This window comes from Balaenoptera ricei, chromosome 11, assembly GCF_028023285.1.
Source record: "Balaenoptera ricei isolate mBalRic1 chromosome 11, mBalRic1.hap2, whole genome shotgun sequence".
NCBI classification, from domain to species: Eukaryota; Metazoa; Chordata; class Mammalia; order Artiodactyla; family Balaenopteridae; genus Balaenoptera; species Balaenoptera ricei.
In genome coordinates this window covers 73,750,954-73,769,978 of record NC_082649.1, presented here as the reverse complement: position 1 = coordinate 73,769,978, position 19,025 = coordinate 73,750,954, and the positions used below count along the sequence as shown (strand labels likewise).

The 19,025-nt window shown below is 34.9% G+C and overlaps 1 protein-coding gene across 1 annotated transcript in view; it reads left to right on the top strand.

The window, feature by feature from the left end:
• ERC2 (ELKS/RAB6-interacting/CAST family member 2) overlaps positions 1-19,025 on the top strand; it is a 743,450-nt gene that overhangs the window by 398,425 nt on the left and 326,000 nt on the right. The window contains exons 9-11 of the mRNA XM_059940600.1: positions 12-152; positions 4,239-4,274; positions 15,426-15,619. Coding sequence (XP_059796583.1) covers positions 12-152; positions 4,239-4,274; positions 15,426-15,619 — 371 coding nt within the window. The remainder of the gene's footprint in view (positions 1-11; positions 153-4,238; positions 4,275-15,425; positions 15,620-19,025) is intronic.

Below are 19,025 nucleotides of genomic sequence, written 5' to 3'. Positions count from 1 at the left end.
TTTCCTTTCAGTCTAGTTTAATTGACCTCAAGGAACATGCATCTTCATTAGCCTCAGCGGGGCTGAAAAGGGACTCCAAATTAAAATCTCTAGAAATAGCCATTGAACAAAAGAAAGAAGAATGTAGCAAATTGGAAGCACAGTTAAAAAAGGTAAGTGAAGTCTAAGAAAAAACATGCTCATTTTACTGAATTTATAAAATAGGAAAGGAAGAGACATTTTTCAAAAAGTAAAAACCCCTTATCTTTTGTCATCTGGTGATAAAAGGATTAATTAAGGAATCTTTATTCCTCAGAAGTCTGCATCAAGTCTGTCTGTGAACCTGAAAAGTTATCTTAGGTTTCTTGTCTGGGGAAAAACAAAACAAAACCAAACCAAACCTTGACAAACAGATGAAAATTGTAGTAGAAGTGAAAAATATTATAAAAATCAAAAACCAACCATTACTCTCTGGGCAAATCTCAACTATCAAAAAAAGATAAATGGAAGTGTTTGCAATAAACCAAAGAATCCAGGGGTCCCATTATACGTTGATAAACTTTTACTACTTTCAGAAGTAGGTCAATTTTTTTAATTGGAACTTTGCAAAACTTTACCCGACAATGTTAAATTTCTAGAAGTTCACCAAAATAATCAAGTCCTTGTAAGATGTATGGATTGACTATTTATACTTGACCAGAAATGGCCTGAATGTCTAAGCAAGTTTGTATGTAGAAGGCTTCAGAAAAGAAAGCAGGATCTTTGCATTGCAGCATTAACATGTTTTCTCTGAACTGGACATTTTTGTGGAGTACATTTCCAGTCATGCATTGTTCCTTTGACTTTTTCCCTGTGTTGTTTGGTACGTCTGCATTCATTGTTCACGTAAAACTCATAACATTATGAGTTTAAGCATTTTGTTTCCCTTTGACAACTTTATAAACTTATTCAAAAGAGATGATAAGAATCTAAACAATCAAACGAAGCATATAATAAAATTTGACTGTATAATTCATAGCATATTGGAATGGGGATTTATTTGCTAGAGTTATGAAAATATATGATATGGATGATAGGGATGTGAAAGCATCATATCTGTGGAGAAATTCTGGATATTTTAAAATTTAATATACTATTTTGTACGTATGATGCAATATATAACTGAAATGTGATTATACTGTGTTCACTTTACCACAGAATTTTAGGGAATTGTCATGAGATTTCACACTAATAAAGTCTCCTTACTAATACAGAAAAAGATAAATATACAGGTCAAATCTCTTTACAAAAAAACAGCCAGAAAATCTCTATATTACAAAGTCTATTTCCTAATCCACTCAACATCTCACTTTTTTCAAGCAACATCTAGTTAAGCAGAAATCTTGAACAATAAATAGAAGAATTTAAACTGCCTATTTGAGGGTGTTTACATGGAGACTGACTTGGCTATTTATGCATTGGGTGTATGATACATATTCTTAACACATATATGAATGTTTTCTGCAATATGTTATACATGCATATGCATATCAAGAAATGAACCTAAGAAAGGTACTTTTTATTTAAAGAACAGTTTTGTGATCATAAGGCAGACTCTCAGATAACTCTGTTGAGAGAACTTCTTTGGCTTCCTGTGGTGGTCTTTGAGTTATCTTACCTCACTTGCAATGTGCTGAGTCCTGAAGGAGGGCCCCAAATAGACCTGGGCATGAAAGATGCCCTTCATCAACTCTGAGGAGCCATTGTGGAGTTGAGGGCATCCCATATATTATTTCTGCAGATACATACTTGACACCCTCCCTTTTAGTGTAAGTCATCTATGGAATTTGAAATCCTCTAAAAATTAAAAGAAAGAGGTTCATGTATTGATGCTTGTAGTTTCCATGTATATGACTTAACTAGTTTAATAAATGAGTGTCTATGCAATTGAATTTAGTTTCTTTCAACATAGTTATGGTTAACCCCCGAAAGTCAATTAGAACATGTGGTTTCCTTAGACTCTCAGATAGACACCATGTTCTGAAATTCATAGATCAAATCCTATAAATATTTTAACATTATTCCTGATGACATTTTAACATTCTGCTACATCACCAGAATTAAAGTAACAAATACGGTTGTCTTGCTGTAAAGGACCTATTTAATTTATGAAAAGATAATTTGTTTCTAAGTATATAAATAATCTTTGCTTATACTATCTCCTAAATGCATAGTACAGTGAGATTAAATAAGGTAATTATAATTTAAATATTTTTATACCTAACCTGCAGATGTTATTTTGTTATTTTTGGCCCTCTACATCAACTAAATTCGAAAGTTCAAAATACTTTTTCTAGTAGTCTTTAATTTCTGCTAATAAATAGTTCTGTAAAAACCTCAAGTACCCATCACCTTAAACAGAATTGAGATCTACATGAAATATTTGAAAATATAAGCCAACAGTATGTGAATATACATAAAACACATCATTTACTCATGGAAAAATAAGCAGCTATAAAAGCTTAAGGAGTGTCTGGGCCTCCTTTTTAATAAAAGGGTATGTGACTTGTGAATAAAATATAAGGGGTTACTAAATGAAAGCTGAAAACATAATAGTTTTATTATGTCATAAATAAACCATGAGTTCCCAATGGAATTTTGCTTAAGATTTGTGAGCGTCCAGGTATTTTTATCATAAAATCCATACAGCATTGTAGATGTGTTTAGCTAAACAGAAACCTTGTTTGCTAGTGACAATGGAATCCAAATGGCACTTTAAATTTGCTTTTGTCTTATAAACAATGCTTGAAATTGGTGAGTTTTAACAGAAAAGTTTGTGGAGAACATTCATACACATAGTTGCTTTGAACCCTTTACTATACTATGTCAATTTAAGACATTTCCAAATACTTTGTGTCAAAAATGGTTACTATAGGCAGAAAAGGAGCTATTCCTTACACATTCCATCCCACCTCTTAAAAACAAACAATCCAAGATTCACTTGTAAGGAAATCTTTACTGATATTAGTGAGGCTGATAAAATGATATTAACCAAATAATTCTTAAGTACTAGCTATGAGTGTACTTTATAACTTAGTGCATTCATTAATCTTAATTAGACACCTAGGGGTTGAGAAGAACCTAGTGGCATGTGGATCATTTTGTCTTTCAAAAGAGTATTTAGTGTTCAATATGTAGAAGTAAATTTACCTTAAATTACTAGAAATCATTTGAGAAGCAACAGCAATTCAAAATGTTTTGATTTGTCTTATTTGGTAATTTTTCCAATTAATATCGTTTTGAGGAGGGTGTTTTTTAAAACCACAATAAAACTATCATTTACTTTATCAAAGTTGAAGAAAGAAAAAATTCATGTTCTTCAAAGACATGTCTTGGCTTAAAGCAAATGAAAAGATCCTACAATATTTCACCTTCTACACCTTGACATTGAGCCCCAAATTAATGATGCAAGTATTTAAGAAATATAACTTGAAGATGCTATTTAAAATAATATTTAGTACATTTAAATCTGCAAACATTTAAATCTTCTACACAAAATAGAAGAGCATTACAGATTCCAAAGGACTTGGAACATAGTAGGGTAGACACAAAAAATGGTATTTTTTGTTATTATGAACTACGAGTGGAAACTGGCAGTAGACAATGGATAATACTGTATTTGGGTTCCCTTTAATCTTCCTACTGACTTAAATTTTTTCTTTTCCCATTTGCTGTTAATCCTGTAATGTCTTGCTTACTGATATTTTGCTATTGCTAACCTGCTGTTTGCTGATCTATATTTTTCTAAAGTTAGACTGAACAGCAAATTCAGGCTTGTGTTAATATAAAAGAAGAGGTATAAATTCAATGATAAGAGTTAATTAATCTTTTATTATTACCATCTTTGAAGTTCAGGTAACAAATTGCAGGCTTGGCCAAAAGCACTTCCTCTGATTCACTGTTGGAGGCCAGCACTTCATGTATCATCAAAAGTGGACAGCTTTCTTTATTTCATGGGTTATTTAACTTGAGAAAGGGAAAGTAACACAAACCTTAAATTTCTTATTCCAGCTATTCTTTTTTAGGAGCCAAAGTCAACATTTCTGTTTCCCTAGAGCCTCTCACTTTCACTGTGGAATGTTTAGAAACTGAAATTTCTTCCTTTTAACCATGAGTTTGTCTGTGCAAATGCACTAGATTTGTTGAGCTAATGCTGTGTTTCTGGATCTTTCCTTCTTTCCCTGTCTGTGCTTCAATGCCTCCCCAACTTTGCAATGTAGCAAGCTGAGCAGTTGTTCAATCAGATGTACAACCCAGTAAGTCATTTCTGAAAGTTCCCGCTGTAACATATCAAAGCATGAGGATCCATTGATCACGTCACAGTGTGCCATATTGGGGATGTTTCGAAAATATTTATACGTCTCTTCCCATTTCCGTTCTGTCAAAAGAAATGACCTGTGCAGAGGCCACTGCCATTTCTTTTGAAAGTGAAATTTAAAAATTAAGAACTCAGGGAAATATTGCCAGCTCTGATATTACCTCTGTCTTAACTTCAACCCTAAGGCGATAGAAAAACAGAGGTCAGCTGCAGATCTAGGCTCATAGGATTCTTTCCCAGATCCTTCAAACATAGAGTTATCTATGCCAAAAGGGATAGCATTTGTAAAATAGCAAACAACTCAATGTATGTTATATTCAAGGGATAGAAGTTAAAGTAGGTTTAGATTTTAAAGTAGGGCTATGCCCTTTGAGACTAGTAAATGCCTAACATTACTGTGGGTTTTGTAAGAGTTAAAAACATATCATTTGAGAACAAAGTAAAATATAGTCTCCTAATAACAGATAGTAACAATTCTGATTATAGCTTAATGGTACAAAAAAACAGGTAACTAGTAAAAAATATGTGTAAAACAGCCCAGATGCCACCACTGATTTTTTTATCCTCATAACAAGTGTGTGTTTATATGAAGCAGTTTATTTGTTTCTTTAACTTATTAAAGAAGAAGGGCTTTTTTGTTTTGTCAACTTAGGTGACTTAATGGGAGAAATAATACATAAAGGTGACTGGGATTTGTTATGTGGCAGATGTGATCTGTGCTATCATGCATTCTAATGATCTCTTATTTATAAATTCCCATCATGGGAAAAAGGAATAGCAGGGATAAAGGAAACAATTCAGCCAACAACTTTTTGTTAAGCCACTGCTCCAGGATACATACAGCATGATACACAAGATGCTTGGGTGTATTTCATTAGATTCAGCTCCACCCTCCATTCTTTAAAACAAATTGTACTTTTGCAAACAGAATTCCTCAAGCCTCGTTGGAGCATCTTTATTAACCTCTTTCCCCATATGTGATTTTTAGCAGAGCAACAAAAATAACCCAAATTTCCTTTCCCTTAATATTTGAATGGTTAATAATCAGGTTTAGGACAGTGGAGATGTGAAGAAAGACAAATTAAGATTGGGATATCTTCAAGCTTGAAAATTGACCCCGGGAAAAATAAGTGTTTTCTGTAGATCATTTTAAAGAGGTGTAAAGTAATCCCACTGAAATTGTCTCACACTTACTACTTAAGGACAGGAGAAAAACCTAAGTATGTCATGTTTTCGGTGTGCAGGGCAAATGGGGAGGGCTTTGTTTCTGCAGCAGCTATGATTTATCAGGACCACAATAGGAGTTCACCATCCCTGTTAGGATAGGTAGGGCCAAAGAAATAGTTCTGTTAACTTTTAGACCATTTCCAGAAATATTGATGACATGGCACATATTGGATTTTGCCTTCATTTTAACCCAGTGATGGGTCTCTAGGATGCAAAAGCAAACTTTTCAGTCCTTTAGGTGACTAATTCAAAAGTCGTTGACTGATTTTTCTCCCTGAGTTAATTAAGCTAACCCATTGTTTTGGCATCCTGGGAATATAGCCAATTATTAATATAGCCAATTAATATAGCTCATTATTATTTTTTTTTTAAATTTATTTTATTGAAGTATAGTTGATTTACAGTGTTGTGTTAATTTCTGCTGTACACTAAAGTGATTCAATTATACATGTATATATTCTTTGCCATTTTCTTTTCCTTTATGGTTTATTACAAGATATTGAATATAGTTCCCTCTGCTATACAGTAGGACCTTGTTGTTTATCCATTCTATATATAATAGTTTGCATCTGCTAATTCCAAACTCCCAATCCATCCCTCCCCACCCCTCTGCCCCTTGGCAAGCACAAGTCTATTCTCTCTGTCTGTGAGTCTGTTTCTGTTTCGTAAATAAGTTCATTTGTGTCATATTTTAGATTCCCCATATAAGTGTTATCACATGGTGTTTGTATTTCTCTTTCTGACTTACTTCACTTAGTGTGGTAACCTCTAGTTGCATCCATGTTGCTGCAAATGGCATTATTTCATTCTTTTTTATGGCTTAGTAGTATTCCATTGTATGTATGTACCACATTTTCTTTATACATTCATCTGTTGATGGACACTTAGGTTGTTTCCGTGTCTTGGCTATTGTGAATAGTGGTGCTGTGAACATAAGGGTGCGTGTATCTTTTTGAATTATAGTTTTGCCCAGATATTTGCCCAGGAGTGGGATTGCTGGATCATATGGCAACTCTATTTTTAGTTTTCTGAGGAACCTCCATACTGTTTTCCATAGTGTATAGCTCAGTATTTTAACTCCCCTGTCTGCAGATATTCTCAGGGTTCAATTCTTTTTTATTTATTTATTTTTGAATTTTTAAAAAATGTATTTATTTACTTTTGGCTGTGTTGGGTCTTTGTTGCTGCTCACGGGCTTTCTCTAGTTGCAGTGAGTGGGGGCTACTTTTTGTTGAGGTGCGCAGGCTTCTCATTGTGGTGGCTTCTCTTGTTGCAGAGCACAGGCTCTAGGCATGCGGGCTTCAGTAGTTGTGGCACGCGGGTTCAGTAGTTGTGGCTCATGGGCTCTAGAGCACAGGCTCCGTAGTTGTGGCGTGCGGGCTTAGTTGCTCCGCGGCATGTGGGATCTTCCCAGACCAGGGCTCGGACCCGTGTCCCCTGCATTGGCAGGTGGATTCTTAACCACTGTGCCACCAGGGAAGCCCTCAATTCTTTTTTAGACTGATAGAGATGCAGCATGATGAATTTTCTATACTTTAGAGTGTTTTAAAAAATGACTATGTTTTTCTGGTTATAGAAATAAGGTATGGTCTCAGCGGAAAGTTTGCCAAAGTATAGATGGATATAGGAGAAAATAAAAGTAACAAGACACCTTAGTGCACAGAGATGATAACTAGGAACATCTAGGTTGTTCCACACCCAGACATCTTTTGATTGATTGTTAGTGTTCTTTCATCTCCTGTCTCCTTTTCTACCCTTTTCCTTCTTTCTTTCCTTTCTCCCCCTTCCCTCCCTTTTCCTTCCTTCTCTCCTTCCCTCTATTCTTTCTTCTTTTTTCTTTTTCTTTTTTCTTATCTAATATCTATTTCTTTTCATGAAATTGTGTCAAAGTGTTTGTTGAGTTTTATATCCTATTTTTATGACATAGCATCAGAATTTTCTCATGTAATTAACTGTTCTTCTAAAACACCCTTTTAATGGCTGTATGATATTCCACTCTATGTTCTCATTCTCCAAACGTTAATCATTTCTTCCCTCTTTTTTTTTTTTTTGCCAGTATAAATAATACACTGAAGAACATCTTTCCATATTAATTTTCCCACATTTCTATTTTTTTAATAGAATAAAATCCTGGGCCAGTAACTTTTAAAAGCTCCCAGTAGTTCCTGCTATGTTGCATTTTAGAGAAGTTCTACTAAGGCATGGTTCTTCCAGCACTGAATAAAGGCATTCTTTCTGTAACATCCAGACCAACACCAAGGACTGTCATTTTACATAACTTTGACAAATGCACAGGTGGAATATTTTTTCTCATTTTAACTTTCCTTTCATTAATTACTAGTGTGGTTGAGGTTTTTAATTCATTTATTAGCTGTTTGTATTATTCTTCTGTAAATTGTTTCTTTAAGTCATTTAAGCACTTGTTTTTGAGTTTTCTGTTTTGTTCATTGGATTGTATGGGTTATTCTGTGCTTTATATGGAAACTTTGTCAGATTTGTGGCGAAGTTTTATTTACTTTAATTTTTTTCTATAGAGAACTATTTTTACATTCTTGACCTGTGTTTCCCTTTAGGATTTCATCATTGCCTTTATGCTTAAAAGTCATCCTCTGATTTCAAGCATAGACACTCACCTATATTAAATTTTTTAAATGTTACTTTTTATATCAATTTAACCACCTTATCTATCTTTAGATTACTTTGATTCATGTTGAGTGGTGGGGTTCTAACTATATTTTTCTAAATGATCAACTAGTTATCCCAGCACCATTTATCAAGTAATTCTTTCTGTATCCACTGATCTTGCTACTGTTTTACACTAAATTCTTATATGGATGAATATCTTAATTTCTGAGCTTCTGTTTAGTTTTATCAATTTCCATTGCTTGTTGAGTCAGAATTTTATTTATTGTGGCTTTATAATATTTTTAAACATCTAGTGCAGCAAATTCCACCCTACTTCTCTCTGCTTTTTATTAAGTCTCGGTTTGTTTTAATGTTCTTAGCCTTTAATTTTCTGTCATTCCAAGTAAACTTTAGGATCACCTTGTCAATTAAAAAGCACAATTGTTTATTTTAATTTGAATTATATTCAACCTATAAAATAATTTTAGAATGATTGCTATCTTTCCAATATTTTTTTCCCCATTTCGTGAACTTGATACAACTTTTATCTATTTCAGTTATCTTTTACAGTAAAGTTTTGACGTTTTCCTATTATAGGCCTGTGATGTTTCTTTTTAAGGATAGCCCTAAGCATTTCTATGTATATAATTTTTAGGTTACTGTTGTGAATGCTATATTTCTCCTTTTATTTTCTAACCAGTTACTGGTACCTAGGAAATTTATTTTATTCTTGTTTATTTATTTTGAATATGGCCACCCTACAAAACTTGGTGAATTATAACTTGTTTTTGTTAAATAAGATAATTTTACAGTCAGTCCTATGTACATCAGTCTAAACTAAATCAGAATAAATAAAAATTAAGCTTTGAAGTCCTCCTGGGAGTATTCTTATCCTAGAGTAGAAATAAACCTTCTACTTTGAAAAACCTTTTACATTAGTCACTCTGTTTTACTAAATGATACTCTAATGCCATGTCTTAGGAGTCTAAAATGTTGTCTGTGTATCCTTATTACTTCTTATAGTAATAACCTTTCTTCAGCTTAACTACCAGTCTCTACTCCTGAAGGAGTTTTGTCTTGTCATTATAAACACTGTGCAGGTTATCTTCAGGTGAGTTCTCTTCTTCCTTTAGTTCTTAATTCTAGACAAGTAATATCATTTTTTCATCAGTCTCCAATACCTTCTTTGCTGTAGCCCTAATGGTTATTGTGCCCAGAGATGGTATCCAGAAGCCTCTTATAAATTTTTAATAAATCTTTAGACTTTCTGGGTCCTAAATTTAGTGCTTCATTTAATACCATCATTGCTGCAGGGCAAATGTTTGATTTGGAGGTACTGGGGCAACTTTGCTACTGGCTAAGATGCACTTGAGACCCCTCTGTTGTTCCCACACATATGAGTCCCCCCTGCCTGGTCACTATCTTTTGAAATCCCATCTCTTCTACAAATTCACCTTTTGTGGGACTCATATTTTATGTAAGGTTTTACAAGAAAAAGACCAAGCATTTTTCCAGTCCAAAGGGGAAAAAAAATTTGTTCATGTTCAGTGTACTCTTCCTGATTTATATGTCATTATAAGACTGCAATCCCAGGGACATGATAGGCTGAATTATAAATACTTTCACAGTCCTTGTCTAGGTACAGTGGTTTCTTTTTATGATTTTTTTTTAGCCAGTGTCTGAAAATTATTTGATTCACTCATAGACTAGCTAGCTCCCCTGACACAATGGAAAATTACAACTATTTAAGAGATAATTCAGAGCATACATGTAGCATGTACAAACACACATGTACACACAAACAAACATACCTCACACTGAATCTAGGCTTTCAGTACCTAAAGAATTCAAGTTATATTTGAAATAACACTTAATATTTGAAGTCACATGTTTTGTATCAGACCATCCAGATAATTACTCAGTTCTCTACATTGCTAATTTTAGGAAATTCCATAGTTAAAAGGTATTACATTAATAATTATATTTTTGTGTGAAGGGTCTTAAGAAGTGTTAAGCGTACAGTTGGTTCTTTTTATTTTGTATATGTGGAACTTAAACAAATGTTCAAAATAATTTTTCTTATGTTTATTATACATATCCTATTTGTCTCATCTATGACAAGAAATTTCTTTTTGGAATGGTTGTTATAATATTCAAATTGTGAATATTCTGGATGTAGTTAGCTGGAATTGTGAAAGAATAATTTCCTTTAACATTAAGTAATGTAAGACTCAAAGGTACATCGTTATTAGTTTCCAGACGTATTTTTTAGACTCACCTATTATATTTGGTATTAATTAATTGGATTTAAAATAAAATTTAAATTTTATAACATGTTAGAGTTCTAAAATCACCCTAAAAACTCTATTTTAAAAAGTAATATTTTGTTTATAACTCAGAATTATGTGAAGATTGGAACTTCCTGTAGCAGATTGAAATAATGTTTAGAGTAGTTTATATACCCTGTTCTGCTGTTAAGATATGAAAGGACCATTAAAGTGTTGTTAACAGACACTAAACCCCCAAAGTGCTGCAATGGAGAATCATATTTTTAAAGTACATAAATTTAACAAATTATTGCTAAAAGCATAAGCAGCATGAAAAAAAGTCCTCAGATTCATTAGTTAGTGTTCTGCTTGCACTGTATGGTCATGACTAAATCATTTGTTTATTTTGAGAGAAATGATTTTTCATTAAAATTGTTAAGGCCCATTTCAAAGAGAGAATGTTATTTAACATTATAATTGAATATTCCCTGCCTAGTTTCACATCAGGTTTCTGGACCAAATTTAATGCTTTCCTTTCTAGGCACTTGGAATGACGAACTAACATTTTATTGAAAATAATCAATGGCTAACTTTCACACAAGGAGTGTAAATAAACTTGTGATTTGTCATATTGATACTATCAATCCTGGTATGGTTTTAATCACGTTTGCTCTTAACTTTGATTTAGATATAGTATTAATCTGTAATTTTGCCTTATTTCCTGAAATAGTTCTAAATTGTTTCATTAAAATAACCACTAGGTATTGTTGTGTACTCCTTGTCCTAAGTCATGACCAGATTTCTCTTCTGTGCTTGATTCAGGCTTTCAGAACCAGTTCACATCAAAATGCCAAGCTTGCCCACATCTGTGAGGCTCCAAACTTTGTTTTGATTGTTCCCATTTGTGGGGAAATTTCCTTACATATGGAAATGCAAGAAACATAATTGAGGGACCATCAAAATTTACTGATCTAATATGTAATACAGACATTTTTGAAATGTTCTTTTCTCAATTTTCTGTGTTTCTATAAGATGCTTGAAAGTTGCTCTAAAAGTTACCAGAAATATTTTGAAGCAGAACCAGATACCTGGATTTGTTTTTAAACTGACCTGTTTAATCAGAAAAATTAAATCTCTACATTAGGAAAAAAATGCTCATCGGTATTCCTTTGGTTTTAATAACTGGTGTACGTCTTTGAAAGTGACAATGTGCTTCACTATATTTATGATACATAAGTTCTGAAATCATTAAAAGAAAATCCACACCAATCTGCATTTTTCAAGAGCTAGATTCCTGACTAGTTAATGAAGTTGATGTGTCTTAGATGAATGGAATGGGCAATTGCTTCCTGACCTTTTGGGGGTACTAATTTAAAACCAACAGATTCATAAGGGGAAGTACTTATTGTATATTTTCAGTCTAAACCTTGAATAGGTCAGAATGCCATGGTAGGAATTTGTTCAGGTAATGATTTATTCAAATGTATTTTTATGTTTTTGCAGTGCCTAAAGTACATTAGGGCCAAATCTGTTGTCTACTTTTGATCCCTATCAGGAACTACCAGTCCAGATTAAAGAACCCATGTTTTAATTTGAAAAGGCAAGAGTATTGCCTAAATGCACAGAAAGTGCTTCCTTCTCTCTATTTTTAGAGGAGGCTCTGGCCTTACAATTTTGAAGGAAGCATTGGCTTTGTAAGCTCAATTTCCTCCTGTTTTTCTTTAGTATAGTATCTCCCCCATGTCTGTAGATCACAGTATAACACACTCACGCTACACTAGTTAACAGTTTCAGCCGATCTTCTGAAAAGTTGTGATTCATGCTGAGTAGAGCTGGTTAAATTCTGTGGAAGACTTTTGCCTCCACTGCTTAGGTTGGATCAGGGATCACCAACCTACAGTCATGTGAAACTCTCTCTTCCCTTGGGTCTTCACATGGACCCTAGTGATTATCCAAAAGCAGCTGTTACTCTTCCATCTCTATATGACTCTTTCTTGCAGCTTTCTATTGACTTAAATTTTTTAAAAATGATATGTATCTACACCTTTATTTAATAACCTTTCCAAGAATTCTGGCACCAATATTGAAGGTGATTTGACATAAACTCTTTTGCCCAGAGATCAGTAGACATTGATATGGAGATAAATAGATATATTTAACTCATAGGTGTTCTTCAGGTTGTCTCTTCCTTTTAAAAGGAAGAATCATTAGCACCTACAAATTATCTAACAGACACCAGGCCAGCTGTAAACATGGCTGTGGTCTTTATTTTAATAACATGATCTAACCGTAGCATCACACACAGTGGTCAACATGGTCTAGATTCAGGATTGTTTTTTCCTAGGCTTTCTGTACCTCTAAACATCCCATGAGTCCCTTAACCATACTCACTTGGTAGGTTTAAAAGATTGCCAGCCCATTGAATTTCACCCTGTGCTGAAAACTTGCCTTGGTTTATCTTCTTCTCTTCAAGTAGCTAAAATAAGGAATGTGCTTACATACCTATCACCAGCAGACTGCTTTCTCTGAAAACCTAGCAGGAGGCTTCTCTAAGGTGTATGCAGTATCTTGTGAATGAAAATTAAATAAACATATCAACTTAGCTGTATAACAAGCCCCACTGATGGGATGCATATTATAAAATAATAATCACAATAAAAACACAAATGAATAATACCTTCCCCATGTTTGTCATTTTATAGTTTTCACTGTCCTTAGAGAGGCTTATTCATTTGCCCATAGTCATAAGACACAAGGCCATATTTAGAATCTAGGTCTTACAACTAGTAATCCTATACCCATTTATTAAAAATCGTGATAATAATAATCTTAAGAATAAAAACAACCAAAATAAACCACAGCAGCTAACTGCTAGCTCTTTGTGAATCTTCAAATCTGAGTCAAAAAAGGAATTTTCACTCATCAGAAATAAGCTACAAAACATTTATTCATTTATTTTGAGTGTTTCTAGCTGGTCATTACTTAGTTCATTATTTCTTTTTTTTAAAGATCTTAATGTCACTGTTTGGTTAGTTTGAGAAAACTGCCATGGAAAGGTTTTTAGCTGCCATAAAATAATGGTAATATAGTATAAAAGTAGAAGAGAATTAACGTGAAATTTTTGTTTTCTTTCTCATAGTAATCGAAAAGCTGTATATTTTAAATGCTTTTCTGTTATAAGAGTAATGAGTTGATTATTATTATCACAAATAGAAGTAGTTATATGGAGTATTTTGTTTTAAAATAGAATACCTGCTCTACATTTTTTGATGGGAGATTAACAAATTAATATTCATTACCTCAATTTAAAATAAAATTATTAGATGAATAAACTCCTAAAGGAATATTAGCTCAAGATTCTCTTTCAGATTATTTTAATCATACTGAAAAGCTCACTAATTCTATTCTATTCTATTCTATTATAATGAAACTCAGTGTACGCACTAAATAAATAAAAATAAATATTTTCTGAGAAATTTGGATGACAGGCTGCCTGGTACTGTGTTGAATTGATATATTTTTTCCAAGTTCTTTTGCGTAGTTGAGTTTATTTCTTGAATAAGGAAATCTTAGATTAAAGAATGTGAAAGCAAATTATTCCCCATCTATCCTCATGCTTAAATAATATGTTACACGCAAAAATATCCTAAAAATAATTAGTTTGTCATAAATAAGAAATTTATTTTTATTTATACTAATTTTTGAATTTTTTCTACTAAATTATTGCAAAGACTGTCAACCTCCTAACAGTAGTATTAGTGTTAATTTTTCTAACCATGCATGATTCATTTGACCCCACATTAGTTGTAGCTTGCTTGCCTTGTTTTTTCCCTGAAATTTTTTTTAAAAAGTGTATAAAAACACAATGGACATCTGCTCTACGTAGAAGACAGCAGGATAATTTAAGTCCTAATAAATTGTTAACATTTTATTAGTTCACACATGGATTTTGGAGATATATACATTTATGACCTCTCTGAACTTTCTATGTTGAATGTGCACTGTTGTTAAACTACTTGTTTTTTCCCTGCCTGCTCTTTGAAGAAGTCAATTAGGAATAATGGGAAACAAGGGGTAGGCAAAACATTGCAGTGCAGTGTTATTTCCATCTGTCTGGGAATATTTCAGCCAAAAGTTTATTTTGGGAAAAAAAAAAAGCCATAACGCACTGTCACACATACAAAACCACAAATACTTTGGCTGCAAATTATTCTGCAGTGTTGTTGCTGTGTTGTTGCCTGTGTCTGTTCTCCTGTGTAAAGCTGCCCCCCACCCCCCATGCATGTGTTTGCAGATTCTCGTCTGTGTGCTTGCTCATGAATTAGCTCATCCTCCTCCCGGTTCAGGTTTATTTAATCAAAAGAACAAGAATTTATGGGTATGACTGTTAGCTGGAAAACCCTTCTGCTTTTTCAAGGCTTTGTTTCATTCTACATCTTCTGCTGAAATTTCTCAGTGGGATGAAGTGTTCAACGATCAGTCAGCCAGTCTCTTATATGTTACCTGGCTTTACATATACCCTTGATGGTTCCTGGAAAAATAATTTAATATTGTTTTTTCTCAGTTTCTCTGTATTGGAAAAGGAAGCTGTTGGTATGAGTCACTTACGTAACTGTGAGGAGTTGAATTGTCTTAGTTCTGTTTGCCAAAACACCAGAAATAAACACATCACTGTCTCTACCTCCACCAAGCCCCCGTTTCTTGTGGGGAGAAAAAAGCAAAAAGTAGCATCATTTAATGAGATAAAATATTAACAATAAAAGAAACTCCCTTAAAAATCAAGATAGTTCTAAGGTAGCTGAAATTTGTGATTTTTCTATTTTGCCTTTTAACTGACAGTATACCCATAATTCTTGATAGTTATTATTTTTTTTCTCCAAAGTTAATTTCTGGGCCATTGGTGACTGCACTATCTATTGTTGTTCTAAATTGTTATCTTAACTACATTCTTTAAAAATATAATGTTGAAGGCTCATAATATTGAAGATGACTCCAGGATGAACCCAGAATTTGCAGACCGAATAAAACAGCTTGATAAAGAGGCATCTTATTACCGTGATGAGTGTGGCAAGGCCCAAGCAGAAGTCGACCGGTTGCTGGAGATCCTCAAGGAGGTGGAGAATGAAAAGAATGACAAGGACAAGAAAATTGCAGAACTTGAGAGGTAAACTTTGCATTCATGTTGTGAATTGTCAACAGTGAGTGAACATTGATTGCTTAGTTGCCCTTCTCAGGTTGCAGTAAATTTGGAATGCACATTCATATTTCACGGAGGAAACAAGTTATGCATGAGGAATATGGCCTGTAGGGTTGATGTTGTGTTTCTGTGGGATACTCGGAAGTCAGCTGGCTTATCTTTTGAGGGCTTATGTACTTCTTCAGTGTTTGAGAAAATAATGGTCAACTTTCTTGAGTGATAGCCATGATCTAACATTTGTGCCAGCAAAGTGTGTAAGAGACTGAAGCTTTGACTGCCTGGAAAAAAAAAAATCACTTAAAAAGTCTTAGTATTTGATGGTAATCTGATTTTTGTTCAGTGTGACCCATTTTAGAAATTACGTCAAGCTGTGTTTTTTTTTCTGATAGGCAAACAAATTAAAATCCTTAAGGGCTTCATTTTAATTTTAAAGTGTGGAAATATTCTGCCAGCCTACTGGTTCTTAAAAATACTGTTAATTTTAGATGTATCTACATGGTTATTTTGGAATGATATTTTAGGACCAAAATTTTTCTTAAAAAGATAGTGTGAAATCACAGTGAAGTTATGATCATATTTTTCTTATTGCTGAGAAAATTGAGACCCTGAAGGGTTGAATGACCTTCTGAAGATTGGTCCTGTGGTCAGAAAGAGACAAAACTGTAGTGTAGGTTTCTTGACTCCTAGTCCACTTCTCTGAGAAGAAGGGAGCCATAGTGAGGATGCCCTAGATAATATTACTAATAGTAATTATGATTCATAATAGATTATGTATATTTTATGCTCACAGTGTAACAGGTGCTCTGCTAAGCACTTGACCTGCAAGTACTGTATACCATTTAAGTCTACCCACAACACAGAAAGTCTCATTATCATCATTTTATAGATGAGAAAACTATGACTTATACAGATTAAGTAACTTCCTCAAGATTGCAGAGTTTATAAGAATCAAAGTCAGGATTTGAGGGCTTCCCTGGTGGCGCAGTGGTTGAGAATCTGCCTGCCAATGCAGGGGACACGGGTTCGAGCCCTGGTCTGGGAAGATCCCACATGCCGCGGAGCAGCTGGGCCCATGAGCCACAATTACTGAGCCTGCGCGTCTGGAGCCTGTGCGCCGCAACAAGAGAGGCCGCGATAGTGAGAGGCCCGCGCATCGCAATGAAGAGTGGCCCCTGCTTGCCACAACTAGAGAAAGCCCTCACACAGAAACAAAGACCCAACACAGCCACAAATAAATAAATAAATAAAAATTTAAAAAAAAAAAGTCAGGATTTGAACCCAGGTCTGACAAATGAGTGACTGAGAACAATCCCATCCAACAATGGGCCAGAAAGAAGGAGCTAGTCCAGTAGCACTCAGTGGTCACGTAGCTGGCAGAGAGGCATCGCTGCTGGACCACAGGAGATCTGCCTCATCTTTATTAGCTTTCATGAGAGAAAGTGATGTGCCCCACATTTAGAAGGCATTTTTCTGCACTAACCAGCCCTTCAGAACTGTAATTGAAAATCAGGATCAGCTACTATAAATATTTGCATAAAATAGCATAATTGTCTAGTTGGACAAACAGGTCTTAGCTGAACGCTATTGCCATTAAATCATCAAGAATATTCACGTTTTTATTTCCGCAATATGGAATGCATTAAAACAACAGTGATTTTACAGGCATTTATCTTTATGTACTTTCTGCACATTTTCTTTATCTCTGCCTTTGCCTCCCCTTAAAGCTGATGCCTCCCAGGCACTGTAATTCATAAAACGTGTGGTGGGACTTGACTCTGTCCCAGTTCTCTGCCTGCCTGTGTCTTGCGTCCAGCAGCAGAGCATAGTCTGGGAAATGTCTGAGCCCCAGTCCCAGCCCAGACAGAGAAAGGGGTGGGAGTGGAGATCAAGAGGGGAAGTTTCTTGGGAAAAGGAGAGCTCAGCCTTGACCTGTCTTTCTGAAGCATTATCTGCTGGGCTACATGTGTATTCTGACCAAAGCATCTTCCTCGAGTTGTCAGGCAACCCTTTTCAAATTGGGCAGTATCTCCATTTGCTGGCTTAAACTACAAAATTCATACCTCATAATGTTGGGAACTAAAGATTTCTTAGCAATGTGACATATAGCTCCATTTTGGAGTCATGGAGGAGTGTTTGCAATTAAGTTTGTGATTTTGAAAACCAAAAAATTGAACTCGAAATAAATTTGTGGTCTCTGGTCTGTAATGTGACCTACCAGAGTCAGTAGACCTTTTTTTAAAAGCAGCTAGTGTTCTAAAATATTCCAGAACTTCAGTCATGTGCAAGAAAAGGTACGGGGTTAGGGATAACTCAAACTACACTGACACTTGCCTACTTCTCTCTCAGAGGGCAATTTGTGTTTGCTTTCTATTCCATTAATATTCCCATTTTTTATTTTCTCCACAATATATACATTCTAAATAGCACATGCCTGGCACTTACATGGATGCATTTACCTCTTAAATTCTACATGAATGATGTTTTTCATCAGCCATTAAAGATTCTGCTTTTCAAAGTGCATGTTGCTCCAGTGTGGTCCCTATGTGCAGTTCTGCCTATAAACCCTTGCACTTGATGCTGATGGCTCAGCAGGGAGCTTCTGCCTTGGACTGCAGGCTGCTCTGGGGGAATTTGACACAATGTGGTCAGGGGACCTTGAGCAAGCCCCTGAGAGCTGGTCCAAATCAGGCTGAAGTCATTATGAGATCACCAGTGCTAGATATCTTGTATGTGCACAATCAAGTAGCTAGAGGCAACATTAGAGGCAATGAAATATGTAGTCTTTCTGTGTCAGTGCTCATCAAGGTCTCTGATTTTTATTTAGAGTTTCAGACTTAATCCTTTAGTGCCTTAGGGGAAGGAGAGAGGTTAACAGAGTCTGTCAAACAAGGCTTGCTGCCACTGGATTTCTGGCATCTCACCCATGGGAAGGAATCAGTCAGGTGACCTTTCATGTAATTATCTTAAATATATTAGCGGCTTTGTCAGCATTGGTCTGGAGGGCAGGGAATGCCCAAATTGAGCCCTCAATCACATCCCTCCCCACTGTGAAGAAGAGAGTGGGTCCATCAGGGGGTTTTACTCCTAAAACATAAAATCAGAATAGAAAACAAGGTAGCAGTGTGCCCTGGGATAATCTAGGCGGTGCTGGAGCTCCAGTCTGAGAGGCAGCCCTGACCCTATGTAGTGGGAAGCGAGGTGTCAAACTCCATCAAGTGGATGCTGTGACAGTTCACATCTTTGGCTACGAATGAAATACTTTGGATAAAAAAGCAAGTGTATGTGTCAGAATCTCTCCAGTTCTACCAATGTACCTACAGACAAGACTGAATGAATTGAAATGAAGTGTTCTCTGCACCACTAAACTGGGGTC